Below are 14,212 nucleotides of genomic sequence, written 5' to 3'. Positions count from 1 at the left end.
AAATACAGGTAGAAGCTCACTTCCAGAATTCAAATAAAAGAAAGGCAAACAAAGTTCTTAAGCTAAAAAACTCATTTTCGAAGAGAAAATGTGGCAAGAAAACTGCATCCCTGTCATCGATGTTCAGGAGTTGCTCGATGATCCTGAAATCAAATCTGAAGCAGCGCTAAAAAAAGCGAAGGAAATTACTGATGCGATGGAAGATTTCGGATTCGTGACGATTACGAACTTCAAAATTGAGGACCGTCTGATCGATGGGCTAACAGGATTGATGACTGATTTTATGCAAGTTCCCTTGGAGGAGAGGAAAAAGTTCTGCGTAAATAATGATGATCATGGATATTTTCCAGCGTCAAAAGACGGGAAAGAAGGCTTTGATGTTCGAATAAGAGGTGTAAATTGGCCGGACGAGTGCGGATCCTTCACTGGAATTGTAAATCTTCTAGTTCAGAAAACAATTCAAAAACTCATTTTTAGTACGATACAAAATGTCCCTCCGATGAATTCGCAAAAACCGCTGGCGATTACATCAACCGAATATCGTCTCTCGCCAAAATCATGATAAACGCCATTTCAAAATCATTGAACTTTGGCTCTCAGCTAAATGACATTATGCCTGGGCATCGAAGCTTTCTTCGAATAAATTATTATCCGCCACGTGAGGAAGCGTATACCAATGGAGAGGATGGAGCACCGTTGAATTGCGTGGAGCATTTTGATTCTGGAATCATAACGCTTCTCTATCAGGATGATGTTGGTGGCTTAGAGGTTCAGAATCCCTATAATATGGAATGGATCCCTGTCAAGGTACAACAGATCCTTCTATTTAGATAGGTATTTTATGATTTGATTCAGCCTGTGCCCGGTTCAATCGTCGTCAACACTGGTCGAGCTTTTGAAAGAATGTCAAACGGACGAGCAAAAGGTAGATTCTCATAAAAATATTCCTCTATCAAAAAATTTAAGCTACGAAACATCGAGTAAGATTCACCCCGAACATCGTCCGATTCTCCATTCCGTACTTCGTCCAGCCAAACCCAGAAGGCGAGTTCTGGCCTTTCGGAGTAAAAGAAGAAGATCGACAATACGAACCCGTCAAGTATCTTGAGTGGTACAACAAAAATATTCGCCGTTACTTTCCTGAGTATTCTGAGCGCTCGACCAAATAAATTCGAAATTTCAAAAAGAAATTTCCAGAAACCTCGATAATTTCATCTATGCTGAATATTTTCTAAATGCCATTCGATGCAATTTCCCGCTAATCAAGACAAAAGTCAATGCATATCGTCTCCAAGATAAACGCGCTCAATTTTTCTCAAACCTCACTTTTAATTTGAGATAAACGTGTACTTTCAGACATTTTTATTTCAAGACTCTTTGATATTTGTTCTGATTATTTTCCTAAATAATGTTTTTCACTCTTTAATTAGAGAGGGCGAAAACTTCGTATTTTACTTATTTCAGCAACTACCACTACAACCACGACAACCACAACAACAACCACAACCACCACAACTACCACGACTTCAACCACGACTTCATCGACGACCACAACAGTCGACCCATGCCCATGCACAGACGACGTCATTGCTGGAATCAGGCAAGTCTCTCCCCGTCTACCCCTTTTTTAAACTCCGATTCAGGTCCGCCGAAAAAGCCTTCAGCAACCGTGGCATGATGAAGCCATTCCGATTGGGAGACACTGGTTTCGTCGTCCAGGCAGCAACAAAAGCTGCAATCAAGACCACTCTTTCCTACCAGCAGTACTGGGTGATGTCACGAGCTGTTTGCGGTCAGCCAGTTCTAGACGTTCTCCGCAACGCTGCTTACGATTGGAGCGTTTTGGAAAAGAGACCAAAGGGAAATAAGGACGTTATCACGAACTACGAAGCTTTCGATGGACACTACTACAGAGAAGTCGATCCCATGGAGCACAAGAAGCATCGATCAGTTACTCTTGGCTTCCGGTAAGATCAAGGCAGATAGACTATTCAAACTACTTTTATTTCAGTGCCGATAAAACGATGCCCGACCCATTCGGAAACCTAAAGAAGGATCTCTACTTTGCGGGTCTTCAATTCCACGAACCTCTTCCAGACACCGTCACCATCGAAGACGTCTACGACTGCGTCTTCGGAGCAAAACCAGTCACAATCAAACCCGGCACCGGGATTGACATGACTTGCGACTACGCCAAGTGTGTCGGTGAACAAGTCATTGTCGGATTTTAAACAGAAGAGATGACACGATATCTCTTTATTTACTGTAAAATTTAAAAAAACAAATGGAAATCAACTTTAAATTTTTGTGAATAAAGCCAACGAACAATTTTGACTCAAAAACAGTCTTTTTCTTTTGTTATTTTCTAGCGTAAACAATTCATATCTATAATGTTAGCTAAATAAGGATGAGAGCCTTAAATCGATCATCGAATTGGTCAAATGAAGATGTTTATTGTCGAGGAAAACAAAAATAAGCGCTTATTCTTCAAAGTACCATGAATTCACTTCCTGTCTATCTTTTGAAAATTCCTTCCACTAGGAGAAATATTTACGTTTTTATTTCCTCTTCACCCCTTTTTAATGTCCCCCTTTTTCATTTTTTCTATCAAAAAGAGAGGGATTGTAATAAGCAATTGAGCTCAAAATCGTCCTTGTTTTGTGATATGAGCAAGCCAATATTTTCAATAATATTGTTCGTACCACAAAGAGGTCGCTTTTAAGCTCAAACAGTCGACATGCAAAACTGCAAAAAAAAGCTGTAAAATTATTCGCCGCCTGTTTTTTGTGATCAATTGAGATTTCTTGCTCGGCGGGTGCCAATTATTGAAGATCGTTAAAACTTTGTATCTTTGTCCTCTCTTTGAAATCTCATTTTTGTTGTGTCCATTTTAATCATGTCTAATTCAACGGAAGAGTTCGAATCTTACACTTTTTCGAAACTCTTATTTTTTAATATTTTGAGTTACGCTGGCGTAGTCGTCGTCGCTTTTATTTTTTATCTTTTCGGAAAGAGCTGGTTCAATGATAGTAGAAAGAGAAAAGGGGTTGGATGGGAGCTTTTCAAGAGATTTTTTAAAGGAGATGAAAAGGAGCAAGCTGCGAGGGAGATCAGGAAATGTTGACTTTAGGAAGAATTCTTCAGAATTATACTGGAATCATAAATGCATTTTGTGGAGAGAGCCTGTTTCAATCCGGCCTTCTTTCAAATATTTTCGCCGTATTCAATCTTTTCGGCCGGCTATTGCCGGTTCTTTCGAGCCATATCTTTTTCAATATAAATCGAAATTGTCAAATTGTCAACATCAAAAAAGCGACGAGTACCCAGCGGAAACTGACGCCGTTAAGTGCTGCAAGTTATTCTTATCCATCATTGGCGTGTCTGGTAGTCTCCTGATTTACGGCGTCTTTCAAGAACGAGTCATCAAGGTTCCCTACGGCGACCACTTCTTTAAAGACTTGGTTCCTACGAATTTGATTATCTTCTGCTCTCGCGGCTGCGCCTGTATTCTGTCTTTTACTGTTTTGATTTCAAGGGGCACTGGTGGACTCAGTGGAGTGCCTTTTTATAAGTATTCACTTTGCTCGCTGAGTAACATTCTTGGCTCTTGGTTTCAACTCGAAGCGCTCAAAGTCGTCAGTTTCTCAACCCTGGTTATTTTCAAAGGATCGAGAATACTTCCTGTCATGGCGATGGGCTACTGCATTTCGAGGACAAAATACGATATCTTCGAATGGATCATTGGAGGCTTCTTTGCTGCTGGAATCAGCATCTTTATGTGCTTCAAAGAACCGCCGGAAGAAGAAGAGACAATTAGTAACACGCTGTTTGGATTGGTTATTCTTTGCTTGTACATAATATGCGATGCTTTTACGTCGAATTGGCAAGACAAACTGTACAAAAAGTATAAGATGTCAAATTACGAAATGATGTTTGGAGTTGCTGCTTGCTCCATGATTTTTCTGAAACGGTTTTTAGTGCTTAAATGCAAGATATTAAAACTTTATCTTCGAGAAAATAATATGAAAAACCTGCGACAGTCATTTTCATTTCTAAAAGAACTGGAGCAATTGCACGTGGCGTTCGATTTTATGGAGCAAAACCCAATTGTTATCCTGCACATTTTCATCCTTGCTATCACTCAAGCGACCGCCCAGTTTTTCATCTTCTTTACGATCAAAGAGTTTGGACCACTCATTTTTATCATTATCATTTCTTCGAAGACGATTCCTCAAGGTATTCGAACAAAGTTCTAGGGCTGAAAATGTCTTTCAGTGCTTTTATCATGGATTCTTTTTGGGCATAAATTTGGACTCTACGGATGGCTTGGGCTCGGCATTGTCTTTGTAGCCATTTTTATCAAGTAAGTTGAAAATAGATATAGTTTTGCTAATTGAGCTTTTTAGGGTGCTGCGAGCTGGGACCAAATTGATGACCAAAAGAAGAGAAAGAAAGAAAAAAGCAAGATCTGCAAGAGAGGAAGAAAATAATTTTCTTGTCTCGAACATACGCTAGAATAAACAAATTTAGATACTTGTGTTTACTCAATTTAATCTGCATGTAAAATGAAGTTTTTCACCATCACAGTAATTGAGACCTATTTCCAGATGCACAAACTCTTGATGGATAGCGACCCCACATGTTTCTGGCGGATAAGAAATACACACAGCAAGCTCTTGCTTCGTTAATCGTTTTGGGGGTGTTTGCCAGTTGATGTATGGAACAGATCCATCTACATTGCGCCAAATTTGATTTTCAGGTGTAACTGATCTCATTCCGATGTGCTCTTGCCTAAAAGGCTTCAGTCTGATGTACTGATTGTATTCGTGTTCCGTGTTGAAAAATGCGAGTCTTCCACCTTGATGTTTACAATATCTGTCGGCATCCAAAAATTCCATCTTCTCTTTTCCTTTCAGGAATCGTATTTTCTTCAATACTTCATTACTTTTTCCAAATCATATTGAAAACGAACCTTAAAATTTTTTAATTCATCCTTCAGCTCATTTATTTCTGTGTTTTTTTCAGCAAGTTGTCTTTGAATATCAGTTTTGTTGCAAATTGTCGGCGAATCCTCGTTTTCGAAACAAGTTCTTACAAAATCAGGGGTAGATGTTGCATTTCCATCGTTATATAGCTTTTCGGACTCTTTGCACAGGATATATTTGTTCTCGAAAAAATATTAATTCACAAAAAATATGTTTCGACTACCAAAAGCGGGTCAGAAATAGAATGATCATCGTAAACTTCATGAAATTCGTAAGAATCGCAAGTTTCCTCGATGCATTCTCTTTCCAAATTTCCACTGTTCATGTATTCTTCATATCCTGTGTTCGCTCGACGAACGCGGAGGAATGCGTTTGCTTCATCTTTTTCAATTTTCGCCCCGAAAAGACAGTTAATCAGCAAAAATACACGAATCATACTTTGCGACTTCTACAAAAAATGCAACGGTCCAAGTCTGAGAGCAAATATTGCCAACTTTCACAAATAAATAATTTTTTGATCTTCGACCTGCATTTATTCACTGAATTGTTAGTAATAAAGAACCGGTACAGCGTAAAAAGGATCGTCGAACTGGTAAAGAGGCTCTTCGAAAAAGTAGTTTTTCTTGTTGTCCTCTATCTCGCTGAGGATGTCTGTCAACGGGGAAATACGAAATGCTGCCGCCGTCCCAGCAAAAATGAACATGAAAGAAGAAGAGTGCATATTTGAGTGATGGCTATGGTTGCAAAAAGTGGCGTTTATAAAACGATAATTCATGCATAAATTATTATTCAAAAGATCGAAAGTTTCGCTATTGGAGGATCTGTCAATTTGTTTTCTAGGTATATTTTTTCGCCGATAAACTATCGGTAAATGCCCAGGATTTCAGTTTTTATTTACATCTCTACTAATCAAAATGAACTTTCTATAAAAAAGACTCACTCTTGGTCAAAAAATGAACCAAAATTTTGGTCCATTTTTAGTCAAAAAAATTTATATTTTACGACTCGAAATTCCACTATGAATTCAAGAACTCAAACTTTCTGAAAATAAAGAAAGTTCTTTTGATTCCAAAAAGCCAAATCTTCTCGACCCGAGAAGCCATTTTCCAGATTTCGGCGCGGCTCGATTCTTTCTAGATTTTCACGTTGACCCCGGCGCGCGCTGCGGAAACAAATCATTCTCCTGTTTTGCGCAACCTGCCAATTTCTGCTGATTTTCTATCGACTGCCGGATCTACTCACGAGAGAAAATGGGCTTCTGTAAGTAAAGAGATAGAAAAAGATAAGAAGATGCAGAATTCTTTTTTGCCTCAATCAGGAATTTGACGATTTCGTTGACTCATTCTTTCCCAAATTCCGGTCATACTGTAAAGAGAGATTTATAGGGAGAACGATGTGCTGCATTCCCAAGCGAAAACGAACCAAATCCGAGGATATCGACACTGTAGGAATGGTGACTTACTCTTTATTTCAACCCTTTTTATCCCACCCCCTGAAAGAGTAAAGAGGAAAACTGATAACTTCAAAAATCTTAGCCGGAATGTTTTTAAAGCGCGAGTCTGGAAAGCTGAAATCCTCGAACTCGTTTTTGAAATCATCCTTCTAAATTTTTCACCAACTCGACAGCGCTAGAATTCTTCGAACAGCTCTCTCACCGGTCTGTTACAGAGCCTACGCTACTACCTTTCTGGTATTTTTTCTTTATTCAGACAGGTAAAGTGAGCTTTCTGTAATAGACCAAGTCAGGTGATGGAATGAGTGGAAGGAACCGACCAAGCAAAATTTTGGTCAGCTCCTCGCTCTTCCTCCACTTGAATCGAGCTCTAGAAGGTTCATTACAGAGATAGAGAGAAAACAGTAGATGAGCTTATCTTGGCAACTTTCTCAGCTTCGAATCTAGTTGAGAAAAGGGATAGATGGAACTGAGTAAGAGCCAAGATGAAGCTCTATCAAAATCGACTAGAGAGATACACTCCCTCCACTGAAGACCCCTCCCCCTCCTCTGGAGAAATGATAATTGTATGATCACCTCAAAAAAGTTCGAATAAAGGAAGATGAAAGCTTTGACAACGTCGTCCCTGAGAGTTCGATTGATAGCCAGGCCATAGAGGGACCTTTCAGCAAGAAGTCACAATTTGAAGATATTCTCAATTCTAAACAAAACGAGCTCGTTTTTGAGGTAAGATCTTTTGTGGGAATATCACTCGGAATTTCATCTTCAGGAGGTTGGAGAATCCGGCGATCGACAAATAAACACGACGATTACAATCATGCGCTCAGATTCCGACAGTTCTATTTCCGAAGCCAATCTCAACATCGCCCACATTCCGGCCATGAATTCTAGCAGCGACTTCTCAAGCTACACGTAAGTTTGCCCCCTCTTCGTTGATTTCAATTTGAGTCTTCTTTATCAGATCCGTCGAGACAGAGGAGGTCTCCGAGCATCTTGATCCAAATGATACGAAGGCGTCGATTCGCCCAATGCTTTCCAGATCGATGGATGAGTTGTCTAACAGAACGGGAGAAATTCACGAAGCCGCCGATTGCAAAAGTAAGTGCAAATGTTCCTCGAAATTTGCCTCAAAAATAGCCTTCATCAATACTTTTTCTAGCTCACGATGCGCGATATTCCCTCGACCCAGTTTCCATCGGCCACATGCGAATGAACATTGCCAAAAAGCTTCAATCGCCTTCTGAGAAAAATCAAGACTACCAGGTGGGACTAAGGCTTGTTTTTAGCACCAAAAAATAAGTCTTTTTCTACCAAGGGAGATGAGCTCAAAAACCTCCTCACAGCAAAAATCGAGGAGTTGGAAGAAGGAGAAGTTTCGGACGATTCTGAAGAAGACCCAATTTACGAACCGGGCTCAACGCAATCAGATGATTCTTTTACAAGTAAGAAAAGATTCAAAAAGAGATCAAGCTAATCCGTTTCTTGCAGTTTCTGACGAAGACGGCTACGATCCACGACGAGAAAATGAGTCCGACGGCAACGTTTCCGTCCAAGAAATGCTCGACCTTCACGGCGAAGATCTCGAAGTAAGCCCTTATTCTTCGATAACCCCCTTCTTTATCGAACTTTCAGTCACTTCGTCGCCGACTCAGCGTTTTGAACAGAGACGTCACTTCGTTCCAAGACGAATTTATCGAGTACGAGTAAGACTGCACCCTTCTCATCATCGCTAACCATCTTTTTCAGGCGCCGGCGGCGTGAAGCTGAAGAACTGGCCAAAGAAGAAAAGCAGGAAGAGCCAGAAGAGGGAGAAGCTCCAGAAGAAATTCCGGAAGAAGAGGAAGAAAAAATTCCTGAAGCATCATAAGCACCGTTCGGCTTGTGAAAAGAATAAAGACCTTCGTATGAGGCTCTGAGAGAAAAAATCACACTCTCAGCATTCCAATTTAAAACTGCACAAAAATATACTCACTCGCCAAACACAACATTAATGAGAAAAACTGGGTCAAGTTTATCTCTTCATTTTTATCAGCACTTTCATTCCTTCTTGATCGTTCTATGCATGCATAAGACAATTTGTTTTATGAAAAGTTCAGACGGCTAAAAAAAATAAAAAATAAATCATTCAGCACTTGCTGAAATTGGCATAAGCTTGAATTCACAAAAGAGACAGATCTAAAAGCAGAAATCTGCTTGCAATTGCAAGTTTAAAATGGGAAAAACATGAAATTAGCACGCATTTCAGCTCAAGCGGATAATAACTTCAAAACCGCTCAGTTTGATGAGACAGTTTTGAAGGAAAAAAGAAAGATTTTTGAGGAGAAATGCGGGTTATTTCTTCAGGAAAAGCTGAATATTCTCACTGTTTTGTAAAACGGTGAACGATTTAAAAGATGGATTAGGCCTCTTTTACCGTATTTGAAGCTATTTAAAGGGCCATCCAAGGCTGATGAAAACGAAGAGAAAAAAGGTCATTCTCCAAAAAGAAAATTGATGAATTATTAATGCGAGTTAATACAGTCTGAGCTCAGTAAGAACGAAGCACTAAGAACATTCGATCATTCTATTATCGACTTGAAAATCGTTAAGATAACCAATTTTAATCGAGATTTATTATTTAGAAACCATCTTTTCTTGTACAAAAATAAGAACCCAGGAGAACTCTTTTTGAGAGAAAAAAAAATAGATGACAAGAAGAATATGCTCCTCATTTCCGCCGCTTTTGGAATCGGGACGTTGACATTTTTTCTTTGCGTTTCGGCAGTTTTCTACTTTTCCGTGGACTCGGAGCTCTTCAAAGTGGAATCAACTTACTGCCGCCCAGTCACGGCGATGAAGCTGACGTATCATCCGATTACTGAAATCATGGAAGAGATTGATCTGATGCAGAAAAGTGCAAGTGCTTAAAAATTCTTACTGTAAAATGAGTCATAAATAAAAAGCCTTATAATAAAAGTCCTTCCTTCCTCATTTTTTGCGCACTGACTTTAAAGCATAATGTGAAAGCATATTGCATGCCTTGGATAACCATGTTAGCAACCGTAAATATCTAGAAGCACGTTGTTAATTTTAAATTGTTTTTTCCCTAAACAGAAGTTGACGAGAGTCACAAGGAGCGGTTTAGAAAGATAGTCACTGATGCCCCCGTCGAATCTTGAGGAGAATGCCGCATAGACATGAAAATACGTTGCTGAATTGTTTGATGATTTATTGCGATGTTAGGCTTGAAGTCATTTCAAAAAGATTATAGAAAATTTTAAAATCTTCAAGGTTGCGTACTTCATCAAGTTTAGAATGTCAAGTAACTGAGTGATTATAGACAAACTGGCCGCACCCAGAAATAATAAACCTTACGCGGCGTAAAACTTACGCCGTATGTTAATAGCAGCGATATATCATATCTGAGAGACACAACGAGTACTTTCTACAAGGACGATTAACATAACCGACATCGATCAGGTGTAATTTGATGTCAAATGATTAGGCTTACCGCGGCATTTTCTATTTTCCAGGTTCTTTTGAAAAATCTCACCAAACTACGAGTACATATACTTCAAGACACGCTTGGAAAAGTTGATCAATTAGATTTTTCAAAATGGATCTTCTTGTTGCTTTTTTGACCGATTTTTGTGGAGAAAATTGGCACTCATATCAGTTGAAGCCAATTTTGAGCACCTGCTACTTTGATTTTGATAATTTCGTGCACACCAAGTGAAAGTTGAGGTCAGCCTAAATCGATAGAGCCAAAAAATTTTATGCCAACTTCGTTTTTCACACTTTCCCGGGGCTCGAAAGTTGACCGAGACTGTCAGATATGAGATTTCAGAAATCTCAACTTTTGATATAGGCGCGCTATGATGACGTTCTATAGCTTAAATGAAAGCTTATGACTCACTTGATTTAGTGAGGCGGGATTTTTTTTCAACCAGCCGGTCATTCTCGCGGTTCATCGCGGTTCATTTCGATTTTTGCATTTTTTCACGTTGTAACCAAATCTGAACTAATAAAAACTCGGCCAGTAAATGGCCACTTATAGTCAACTGTAGTCGAAGTCGGCCGGAGGACCCCGGAGGACCTCCCTGATGGAAGACCATCCGCTGGAAGACCAATATTAAAATATTCGATATATGGCCGCGCTCGGCCAGTAAATGGCCACCTATGGCCAACATTGGTCTAGTTCGCCCCGTCGAATCTTGAGGAGAATGCCGCATAGACATGAAAATACGTTGCTGAATTGTTTGATGATTTATTGCGATGTTAGGCTTGAAGTCATTTCAAAAAGATTATAGAAAATTTTAAAATCTTCAAGGTTGCGTACTTCATCAAGTTTAGAATGTCAAGTAACTGAGTGATTATAGACAAACTGGCCGCACCCAGAAATAATAAACCTTACGCGGCGTAAAACTTACGCCGTATGTTAATAGCAGCGATATATCATATCTGAGAGACACAACGAGTACTTTCTACAAGGACGATTAACATAACCGACATCGATCAGGTGTAATTTGATGTCAAATGATTAGGCTTACCGCGGCATTTTCTATTTTCCAGGTTCTTTTGAAAAATCTCACCAAACTACGAGTACATATACTTCAAGACACGCTTGGAAAAGTTGATCAATTAGATTTTTCAAAATGGATCTTCTTGTTGCTTTTTTTGACCGATTTTTGTGGAGAAAATTGGCACTCATATCAGTTGAAGCCAATTTTGAGCACCTGCTACTTTGATTTTGATAATTTCGTGCACACCAAGTGAAAGTTGAGGTCAGCCTAAATCGATAGAGCCAAAAAAATTTTATGCCAACTTCGTTTTTCACACTTTCCCGGGGCTCGAAAGTTGACCGAGACTGTCAGATATGAGATTTCAGAAATCTCAACTTTTGATATAGGCGCGCTATGATGACGTTCTATAGCTTAAATGAAAGCTTATGACTCACTTGATTTAGTGAGGCGGGATTTTTTTTCAACCAGCCGGTCATTCTCGCGGTTCATCGCGGTTCATTTCGATTTTTGCATTTTTTCACGTTGTAACCAAATCTGAACTAATAAAAACTCGGCCAGTAAATGGCCACTTATAGTCAACTGTAGTCGAAGTCGGCCGGAGGACCCCGGAGGACCTCCCTGATGGAAGACCATCCGCTGGAAGACCAATATTAAAATATTCGATATATGGCCGCGCTCGGCCAGTAAATGGCCACCTATGGCCAACATTGGTCTAGTTCGGCCGGAGGACCCCCGGAGGACCTCCCTGGTGGAAGACTATCAGCTGGAAGACCAAAATTAAATAATGCTATGAAATGCCTTCCTGGGCTAAGAGTTGAAACTTTCGGCAAACTTTGGTCACTTTATGCCGGAGGACCCCGGTGGACCCCTTTTGCCGGATGACAATCAACTTAAAGACCAAAATCTAAAAAATTAACAATCAATCACAGTCAATTCAGTGATAGAGTCAGGGTTCTTTTCAATCAGAGTCAGGGCGAAGCCGACCCAAAGGAGAGGCAACGCCCGATTATTCTTTCAATCAGAAACAGGGCGAAGCCGACCCAAAGGGAGGCCACGCCCGATGATTCTTTCGATGAGAGTCAGGGCGAAGCCGACCCGAAGGAGAAGCCATGCCCGATTATTCTTTTCAATCAGAGTCAGGGCGAAGCCGACCCAAAGGAGAGGCGACGCCCGATTATTCTTTCGATGAGAGTCAGGGCGAAGCCGACCCGAAGGGAGGCCATGCCCGATTATTCTTTTCAATAAGAGTCAGGGCGAAGTCGACCCGAAGGGGAGGCCACGCCCGATGATCCTTTCGATGAGAGTCAGGGCAAAGCCGACCCGAAGGGAGGCCACGCCCGATGATCCTTTTCGATGAGAGTCAGGGCGAAGCCGACCCGAAGGGGAGGCCACGCCCGATGATTTCTTTTCAACCAGAGTCAGGGCGAAGCCGACCCAAAGGAGAGGCCGACCCCGATTTTCTTTTCAATGAGAGTCAGGGCGAAGCCGACCCGAAGATGAGGCCACGCATGATTATTCTTTTCAATCAGAGTCAGGGCGAAGCCGACCCGAAGGGGAGACCATGCCCGATGATTTCTTTTCAACCAGAGTCAGGGCGAAGCCGACCCGAAGGGGAGGCCACGCCCGATGATTATTTTCAATCAGAAACAGGGCCGACCCCTTATTGAAAATAATCATCGGGCGTGGCCTCCCCTTCGGGTCGGCTTCGCCCTGACCCTCATTGAAAAGAAAAATCGGGGTCGGCCTCTCCTTTGGGTCGGCTTCGCCCTGACTCTGATTGAAAAGAATAATCGGGCGTGGCCTCCCCTTCGGGTCGGCTTCGCCCTGACTCTTATTGAAAGAATAATCGGGCGTGGCCTCCCTTCGGGTCGGCTTCGCCCTGACTCTCATTGAAACGAATCATCATGCGTGGCCTCATCTTCGGGTCGGCTTCGCCCTGACTCTCATTGAAAAGAAAATCGGGGTCGGCCTCTCCTTTGGGTCGGCTTCGCCCTGACTCTGGTTGAAAAGAAATCATCGGGCGTGGCCTCCTTCGGGTCGGCTTCGCCCTGACTCTGATTGAAAAGAATAATCATGCGTGGCCTCATCTTCGGGTCGGCTTCGCCCTGACTCTCATTGAAAAGAAAATCGGGGTCGGCCTCTCCTTTGGGTCGGCTTCGCCCTGACTCTCATCGAAAAGGATCATCGGGCGTGGCCTCCCTTCGGGTCGGCTTCGCCCTGACTCTCATCGAAAGGATCATCGGGCGTGGCCTCCTTCGGGTCGGCTTCGCCCTGACTCTTATTGAAAAGAATAATCGGGCATGGCCTCCCCTTCGGGTCGGCTTCGCCCTGACTCTGGTTGAAAAGAAGTCATCGGGCGTGGCCTCCCCTTCGGGTCGGCTTCGCCCTGACTCTGATTGAAAAGAATAATCATGCGTGGCCTCATCTTCGGGTCGGCTTCGCCCTGACTCTCATTGAAAAGAAAAATCGGGGTCGGCCTCTCCTTTGGGTCGGCTTCGCCCTGACTCTGGTTGAAAAGAAATCATCGGGCGTGGCCTCCCCTTCGGGTCGGCTTCGCCCTGACTCTTATTGAAAAGAATAATCGGGCATGGCCTCCCCTTCGGGTCGGCTTCGCCCTGACTCTCATCGAAAAGAATAATCGGGCGTCGCCTCTCCTTTGGGTCGGCTTCGCCCTGACTCTTATTGAAAAGAAATCATCGGGCGTGGCCTCCCCTTCGGGTCGGCTTCGCCCTGACTCTGATTGAAAAGAATAATCATGCGTGGCCTCATCTTCGGGTCGGCTTCGCCCTGACTCTCATTGAAAAGAAAAATCGGGGTCGGCCTCTCCTTTGGGTCGGCTTCGCCCTGACTCTGGTTGAAAAGAAATCATCGGGCGTGGCCTCCCCTTCGGGTCGGCTTCGCCCTGACTCTCATCGAAAAGGATCATCGGGCGTGGCCTCCCCTTCGGGTCGGCTTCGCCCTGACTCTCATCGAAAAGGATCATCGGGCGTGGCCTCCCCTTCGGGTCGGCTTCGCCCTGACTCTGGTTGAAAAGAAATCATCGGGCGTGGCCTCCCCTTCGGGTCGGCTTCGCCCTGACTCTGATTGAAAAGAATAATCATGCGTGGCCTCATCTTCGGGTCGGCTTCGCCCTGACTCTCATTGAAAAGAAAAATCGGGGTCGGCCTCTCCTTTGGGTCGGCTTCGCCCTGACTCTCATCGAAAAGGATCATCGGGCGTGGCCTCCCCTTCGGGTCGGCTTCGCCCTGACTCTCATCGAAAAGGATCATCGG

The 14,212-nt window shown here is 42.5% G+C and overlaps 4 protein-coding genes across 6 annotated transcripts; all 4 read left to right on the top strand.

The window, feature by feature from the left end:
- Window positions 1-43: 43 nt before the first annotated feature.
- On the top strand, window positions 44-1,169 carry LOC145701120 (uncharacterized). Its single transcript, XM_081778348.1, has 4 exons — window positions 44-433; window positions 478-807; window positions 856-925; window positions 967-1,169. Exons 1-4 carry the CDS (start codon window positions 89-91, stop codon window positions 1,167-1,169), a joined length of 948 nt encoding a protein of 315 aa, XP_081634474.1. The 5' UTR covers window positions 44-88.
- Window positions 1,170-1,345: 176 nt separating this feature from the next.
- Window positions 1,346-2,336, top strand: LOC145703223 (uncharacterized). The gene is made up of 3 exons (XM_081780552.1): window positions 1,346-1,600; window positions 1,644-1,967; window positions 2,012-2,336. Exons 2-3 carry the CDS (start codon window positions 1,675-1,677, stop codon window positions 2,229-2,231), a joined length of 513 nt encoding a protein of 170 aa, XP_081636678.1. The 5' UTR covers window positions 1,346-1,600; window positions 1,644-1,674; the 3' UTR covers window positions 2,232-2,336.
- A 781-nt stretch (window positions 2,337-3,117) lies between these two features.
- Window positions 3,118-4,515, top strand: LOC145701119 (adenosine 3'-phospho 5'-phosphosulfate transporter 1-like). The gene is made up of 4 exons (XM_081778347.1): window positions 3,118-3,239; window positions 3,314-4,236; window positions 4,276-4,363; window positions 4,407-4,515. The coding sequence occupies exons 1-4, from the start codon at window positions 3,118-3,120 to the stop codon at window positions 4,513-4,515; spliced, it is 1,242 nt and encodes a 413-aa protein (XP_081634473.1).
- Window positions 4,516-6,154: 1,639 nt separating this feature from the next.
- On the top strand, window positions 6,155-8,410 carry LOC145703711 (uncharacterized). 3 transcript variants are annotated; one of them, XM_081781104.1, is made up of 10 exons: window positions 6,155-6,245; window positions 6,371-6,433; window positions 7,025-7,164; window positions 7,208-7,350; window positions 7,400-7,536; window positions 7,598-7,701; window positions 7,754-7,880; window positions 7,927-8,024; window positions 8,071-8,141; window positions 8,185-8,410. In XM_081781104.1, the coding sequence occupies exons 1-10, from the start codon at window positions 6,236-6,238 to the stop codon at window positions 8,303-8,305; spliced, it is 1,014 nt and encodes a 337-aa protein (XP_081637230.1). In that variant the 5' UTR covers window positions 6,155-6,235; the 3' UTR covers window positions 8,306-8,410. The 3 variants fall into 3 exon arrangements, with proteins under 3 accessions (XP_081637230.1, XP_081637229.1, XP_081637228.1); XM_081781103.1 differs by having other exon boundaries at window positions 7,739-7,880; window positions 8,071-8,135; XM_081781102.1 differs by having other exon boundaries at window positions 7,739-7,880.
- Window positions 8,411-14,212: the final 5,802 nt, after the last annotated feature.

Source organism: Oikopleura dioica, chromosome PAR, assembly GCF_907165135.1.
Source record: "Oikopleura dioica chromosome PAR, OKI2018_I68_1.0, whole genome shotgun sequence".
NCBI classification, from domain to species: Eukaryota; Metazoa; Chordata; class Appendicularia; order Copelata; family Oikopleuridae; genus Oikopleura; species Oikopleura dioica.
The sequence above is the reverse complement of the archived record's forward strand: the minus strand, read 5'-3'. Positions and strand labels throughout refer to the sequence as shown.